Source organism: Triticum dicoccoides, chromosome 5B (genome assembly GCF_002162155.2).
Source record: "Triticum dicoccoides isolate Atlit2015 ecotype Zavitan chromosome 5B, WEW_v2.0, whole genome shotgun sequence".
Classification (NCBI taxonomy): Eukaryota; Viridiplantae; Streptophyta; class Magnoliopsida; order Poales; family Poaceae; genus Triticum; species Triticum dicoccoides.
In genome coordinates, this window is record NC_041389.1 from 491,005,654 (window position 1) to 491,012,812 (window position 7,159).

The 7,159-nt window shown below is 51.7% G+C and overlaps 1 protein-coding gene across 1 annotated transcript; it reads left to right on the forward strand.

Annotated features, from left to right (window-relative positions):
* The first annotated feature begins 1,290 nt into the window (after nt 1-1,290).
* Nucleotides 1,291-6,135, forward strand: LOC119309842. The gene is made up of 2 exons (XM_037585749.1): nt 1,291-1,432; nt 5,561-6,135. Exons 1-2 carry the CDS (start codon nt 1,291-1,293, stop codon nt 6,133-6,135), a joined length of 717 nt encoding a protein of 238 aa, XP_037441646.1.
* Nucleotides 6,136-7,159: the final 1,024 nt, after the last annotated feature.

The following is a 7,159-nucleotide window of genomic DNA, read 5'->3' on the forward strand; positions in this document are numbered from 1 at the left end:
AGAACGCCTTCATGCGTCCAAGGAACCACGTCTGGCAGGAACTCAATGTGAGCAACACTAACAAGTAAACGCGCCACCCCGTGAGCACGTGTGAACTGCATATCCACCTGCTCAGTCTTGCCAATCAAAGAACCCAGGCTCCACGTCACCAAAAAGCTGTCCAGGGGAGCAGATGGCGCCCCAGAGAAACGAACCCGAATCTGAGATAACAGTGTGCCCTACTGCTCCTTCTTTTTCCACTCATCAAATTGCAACATGAAACTACTGCCCGTGACCCTGCTCATACTGAACTTGAGGATTCTCAGCTGATCCTTCTTAGACGGGAAATCTACTTTATAAGTTGTATCTGTGAGCTTGAGCAACGACCACTGAAAATTACCCGGAGCAAGCTGCCTCAACTACTGAATGATCTGCGCCTCGGTCAACGGTCCATGAACCACGTTCACCACACCGAGGAAGGAGGTCTCCACCGCGGGTGCCAAGGGTTCCACACTGGGAGACTCGAAAAACATCCAATCCGAGCAGCAAACCCCGTATATCTGTACGGAAGGTTTAGGCCCCAACATAAGAGGACACTCGGCAACTGTATGTTTAGGTTTCCGGCACAAGTCACATAACTCCGCAGTGCATTCAACCAAAAAGTGTCCCGGTTCACCACAACGGAAACAGGTTAGCTTCTTCTTTTTAGCTGCCGACTTGGACACCTTGTCAACCTCGGACTTCTTCGTACCTTGCTCAGAAGCAGAATCTCCAGTCTGCATGGGCACGGCAACGTGACTGCAGCTAGTTCTTGAACCATCTCCACCGCCACCTACGGTAGAGCCGATCCACCGTCAGCTACCTCCGGCTTAGCAGAAGTCTTCGGCTGCCTTGGTGGAGGGTGACGCCGGTTCCCGCCCCGACCTCCGCGGAAGCAACCCCGAAAAGAGCGGTTATTAGGGCCAACCGCACCCTCCACAAAGTTGTCAGGCGGTCCTTGGAAACCCCGATTGGCATTGCCATTGTCCACCCAAGCATAGCCACGGCCACCTCTGGTAGACGAAGAGCCCCAATGCAGACCAGAACCGTAAGCATCATATCCATCATCGCCCCACTGACCGCGCGGAGGGTTACGCTCATCTCCCGCAGACGGACTCGCCCCGCGACCGATCGAGCCTTGGCCCGAGCCACCGCGATCACCCGCCATCTGCCTCGGCCACGGCCGTTGGGACGGCGGCGGCGGCGCTGCCCTAGGCTGGGGTTGAGGAGGAGGCGCAGCCCTTGGTGGCTGGGGAAGGACCACCCTAGCCGATGGCGGAGGAGGCGCCACCCGAGGCGGCGGCGCCACCCGAGGCGGTGGCGGAGCCTCCCGAGGCGGAGGCGCTGCCCGCGCGGGAACCGGCGCGGCAACAGCCGCAGCCAGAGCAACGGAGACCTCCGCGGCCCCGGTCGGGTTCCTCACTGCCGGCGCGACCCACGGCGGAGGCGGCTTTGGCGGCATCGCAGCCGGACGAGGTCCAGGTGGCAGGCGGCGGCCAACGCCGGTGATCCCCGGAGCAAGACGGCGCAAGGACACCGATGGAAAACCAGGCCTCCCGCAATGGCGAAACCTAGCAGGAACGAGGTGAGAGGAGGAGGGAGATCGTGCATGCGGGGGCGACCGACCCGAGGCCACCACATGCACGTCGCCCACACCCGCCGCAACGCAGGCCTGGCCAGGCCCCTGGGCCTCTAGCCAAGTACTAGCCAAGCCCACAGCGCCATCGATCGCTTGCGGCCCATTAGTGCCCAAAAGCGAATTCAAACGCGCAATTCTGGCCGCCCGAATATCACGCGCACCGGCCACCGCCGGAGATCGCTGCGACACCATCCGACCACCCTATTTCTTTCTCCTAGTCACTCTCGTCCAGCACTTGGGACGAAAAAAGTCGGACAAGGTGATAGCCGGCGGCTCCACCTTCGGCAACGGTCCACTCCATGGTTTCACTTTCGACTTCTGCGAAGGAACAGGAGTACCGATCGAAAACGATTTCTTGCAGCTCACCATAGGTTTAGTCACGGGGATAGATGTTACTAAGCCAAGCGTAGATGGCGGCCGAACTGTCGTTTCCGGCAGATCATCATCGTCTTCATCCTCATCAGCAAGAATCCAGAAATGTCCCCCAAACCGCTGCGCAGGCTTTGGTCCATCTGCGTCCTCTGTAAGATCAACTACGACAGATTGTTCTTCGCACTCCATGGTCACCTGCACACACTCAAGAACCACGATATGGAAAATATCAATTGATAAACGCTTACCGACAGCAAGCTCTTCGTCAACGTTGAGATGTCGTCCGGCCAAAATTTCTCCTTCTTCATCTCGGATCGTCATCCAACGAGATGGGTGCGAGTAGATCAGGCCATTGATCCATCGCCCCACCTCTCAAGCATCTTCAAAACGCACATACCATTTTGTAGGATTCAAAAACCCCCGATCCTATCCTCCATCGAGGGATCTCGACGAGAAGCCGAGGAAGGGGGCAGATCGAGCGCCGCCACGGGATCCACCACGAGTGCCGGCCGCATCTCATCCAGAGGAAGAGGCAGATCCGGCGACAACTGCAGCGGCGACCGAGGTGGAGGCGAATCTCCGCGAGGCGGGTCAGCCAGGCGGATCGGCGGCGGTGAAAGCCCCCCTCCGTCGGCCCCCAAGCCCTCGCCATCGACCGGCGGGAGCGGCGGCGGTGGCTCCGGCTGGATCGGCAGTGGCGGAGACTCATGCCCATCGCCACGCCCGTCGCCCATCGCCAAGTGATCTGCGCATTTGCGTGTCTAGATTTTATATTTTTTATATATGTTTCTATATTTAGACATGGTTCGCAAAGACTACAGTAGGTAGTTCTGACCATTATTTCGTATTAATACATATATTTGTCCAAAATGGCATTGCTATACATACATTTTTTCTGTGTACAAAATTATATCACTTTGTATGAGCTATATACCACTGAACATGGTGTGTACACGCTTGGAGCACACGGCAAGAGATATTTTTATCCAACATGAATGACAACATGATCTTAGGATTGACCCTCCTACAGTTTAGGCGGCATACAGACTCAATTTCTTGTATTTCGCCTTTATTCCTGTTTTTTTAGCTCCGACATGTTAAGCCTATGTGCATCTCAGCTATGCGGAGGTCGGGTGTAATCTTTAAACCTTTAAGTAGTAAAGCGCCCTTTATCTAAAGAAATACACAAACATTAATTCCGTGTACAGAATGACAAATGTTACTACAATGAAAAATACATGAAGAACAAAATAATACTGTTTCACATTAGCACCCAAAGTTTTCGTACTGTATATATATACCTTTATGTTTTACCATCTATACGTAATTAGGCAACAAAGAAGAAATGTCTCAATATGAAGTTTCTTTCTAGATCTTTTCAGAGAATTTTTGAGCCAAAACTATAATTAAATAATGACGGCTCATACCGTAACATGCATATGTTCTTTTCACTACTACACAAACGCCAATCTGCTAGCTGGACCATGATTAGCTATGTGTGGTGATTTATGTACCTGCCGCGCTTAGTGCTCACGAAATAAGTACCCCCTTTTTCTTCATCTATCATGCTAAGAATCCCTCAGATAGGCACAACTCTCAAGGCGCTGTCTCCGCATGCCCGCTTAAAAAACGTCATTCACGGCGTCCTCTCCATGTAGGCTCAACTCGAATGTATTGAAAATATTGGTAGACCAAACCCTGCTCTTTTCAATATCCCGTACACAAATCTAATATGAATTAGGCATCAAATTGTTATACATACACAGTAAAACACGCCAATTCATCCACAACACCTGCATGATGTAAACATTCATCCATGTTTTGCAGACATGCATCACATAAACAACAGATTCAATAGAATATTCAATTTCATTCATATGTCATGTATATAAGCACCAGTTCATCTAAGGAAGGAAAACAAACTTTCGACTTTTTTTATGTCATTGCATTTGCAACTCGCCTCATTGTCCATGTGTGAACCATGAGTTGCAAAAAAAAGAGGAGAATATGATGGCCTTTTGTTTATCTTTTGGTTCAGATAATATTGCCATATTTGAATAATATAATTGACATGTTTACTCGTGTCCGTGACGTTGAGGGATGGGTCCTCTTGCCGTGACCGCCGAACCGACCCTTCAGAGAATGTCCTTAATTTTATTAAGGATCTTCCGCGGTCTTATTTCTTTCACTCTTGCTCGAGATCCATATTGATGCAATGCGGCCAGGTGAAGAAGACTGGCGCCTACTAAAATAAGGGGGTGATTAGCATGTCTGGCATTTGCGGATAACATGTTTGATGATTGGCGGAAGCGACTAATCGCTTTGTTTCACTTTTTTTCATTTCTTATTCAATGCTTCGTTTGGTTTTTCATGTGGCGAAAACCATTTGAGACTAGATTTGGCGGAAGCTACGAATTTTCCGTGATTAGTGGCCTTCCGTCAAACAAAAAACTACTAAATTATAGTTTCTTCTTAAAAAAAGTTAATAGACGTGGAGAATTGCAGAATAAGGTTGGATGACCTGCTCCAATATCATGTCCGCAGACGAGTTCGGACACTGTCCACAAACATATAGCGTGTTCGTTTTCTAGGATAGTGTGTTCATTTTTTAGGATAGCATTGGATACTTCACTACTAATCTGAATGTCTTCAATAAAAAATAGTATCTGTAGCGAATACTTGGGAGTCAAAAGGATGAGCATCGTCACTTTTGATTCCTGTAGAACAGATTTCATATGTTTTTTCCTTCAAATAAGAGAGGGCCCAATTCTTATTCTTCTTTTGAGAAAGGTGTGCTGACACAACCAGTTGCCGTTTCCTGTCCACAGGCTACAAATCTTAGAAAGCACTTTGTGTTCCCGTTGTTGATGTGGTTGTTGTCGCGACAATGAAGCGCATGGGGAGCACATGCTCTCTGAGGCCACTCAAAGTCTCTAACTCCAACATGGTTTGAGTGACAACCTCCAGCATGGCTGTGCAGCTGCAGGGAGGATCGAGAAGCAAAGGCAAAGCGGCGAGAAAGAACCGGAAAAGCCATGCATGGAGCAGGATGATTGATCTTCACGCTGCAACCAAGACCGCCAAGAATATTAAGCTGCTCCTAATGCGTACACATAGCTTAGGGCAGACAGTGGGATCCCACTGTATTACTTTATGGCCTAATTGGAATACTTTCTCCATTTCACTCCGCGCGCATATCACATTGTTATAGCTTTTCCTTTGCTTCTTTACTTAACTTCCACTCAACATTCTTGTAGTGCTTACAACACATGCATATGCTCAAATTGTTTTCTCCAAATGCTATCTTCATTTAACACGCTTTGGACAACCTAATAAAGTTGGCATTAGCAAATTAAGCTGAACTCTTAGTTGCACGCTCGGTTCATGAGGCATGATTATAAATACACCCTTTGGTCCTTAGGAGCCTCATGGTCAATCACCCTCTCAATTCTCAAACCAGCTTGGCCGACCCCCCCTAGAGCTCAGTGATCTACTCATGCAAAGCCTGAGAAAGTACGATTCCTTAATTAGTTGTTGTCATTGACAGGCAGCTGTTTGACCACCTCTCAGCAACAAAGATGAAGATCGGCAAGGCCCCGGCGCTCCTGAAGAAGGCAGCAGCTATGTGCAAGAGCAAGACCGGTGTCCTCACGGCTAGGCTCCTCGTCCTTGCCGCGGTCCGTCGCAGGATGGTCACAGTTGGCGCCATTTCTCACAGGATCCATGCCCTCATTGTGGCCGACTGGAAGAAGGGTGCCAAAGTGGACTACCACAAGGCTCTCATGCTCCGCAAGGTCGAGAAGCTGAAGTACCAAGTCTGTGCGATGGTCGATCCGTCCCACCATTTAGCATTGTTTGATCAAGAGGATGGTGTTGGTGGCTGCACTGACTGGACACTGCACCCCATCTTCAGCGACGGTGACGATTTCTGTTACACTGACGAGTACGACAGAGATGATGATGACGGAGATGAGCCCTCGGTGATGAATGCAATAAGGATCAACCAGGAGGCTGATTTGGAATTCAATATGGACGACGATATTGACCTGGCTGCTGAAATGTTCATCAGAAGGTTCCATGAGCAGATGAACGAGAGCTTCTTATGATGTTGTGTTCCATATATACCATGCACGGTAGCGCAGTGATGAGAGTGAGATCGATAACGTAGATAGGCCGGGGACATTTGTGTCCATCCGAAAAAGGGTTTTCCCCCGCTTTGTATACAAAGCAACCAACCGAAACATCCAACGATAGGTGCTGGGGCGGAAGCAGCACAATCACGCCCAAAAGAAAAGAAAGAGAAAATACAAGAAAAACAAACGCCGACAACGGCGGATCGACAAAGAGACGAAGAAGCCTCGTGGCCGCTGCACCCACGGAGATCTCCCACCAGACTCCGAGCCTCCGAAGCACCGGTACCAATCAACACCTCCAAGAAGGGATGCGACGAAGACGACGCTGCTGCCAAGGGTTTCCCCCGGTACACGGTGAGGAGAGAGGAAGGGTAGCTCCGACGCCCTCCAGGAAGGTCTGGCGGCACCCACAAGCGCCACCGCGTCGATGTCGGCCAAGCCAACAGAGATTTCTCCCGATCCCAACCTCCAACTCAGGCACTCCGAAGCTCGCCACCAAACAGACCCTCACCCTGCGCCAACCCGGACACGAAGCGTTCAACGCTGTCTCACCACGGCACCGTGAAGCATGGTCGGCACGATGAAGAAGAGGAGCCGGGACAAGGCAGCAGCACCGTCGGCACGCGGGAGGGCCCCACCTCCACCGCCGAAGACGGTAGCTGACCGGACGCAATGGCAGGAACACACCAGGCCCGTGGCCGCACAGGCCCGGCCGGGAACGCAGGCCCGTAAAGTTCACGCCTTCGCGCTGCAGCCGGCACGCCGTCGGCTCCGCCGCCCCTGTCCAAGCCGCTCCCCTTCCTCCCCACACCAAAGCCGCCAAGGTAGGCACCACCACCACGCGCACCACCGTCCACCATCACCGGGTCGCCGGACCGCCACCGGCCGAGCCGCACCACCCCCACACGCCCACGACGGAGAGGAACCACCGCAGCCGCCAGTAGCCCGAAGCCGGACCCCAGCCGCCGCCCACGCCGCCCGCGGCCCCCGCCGCCTG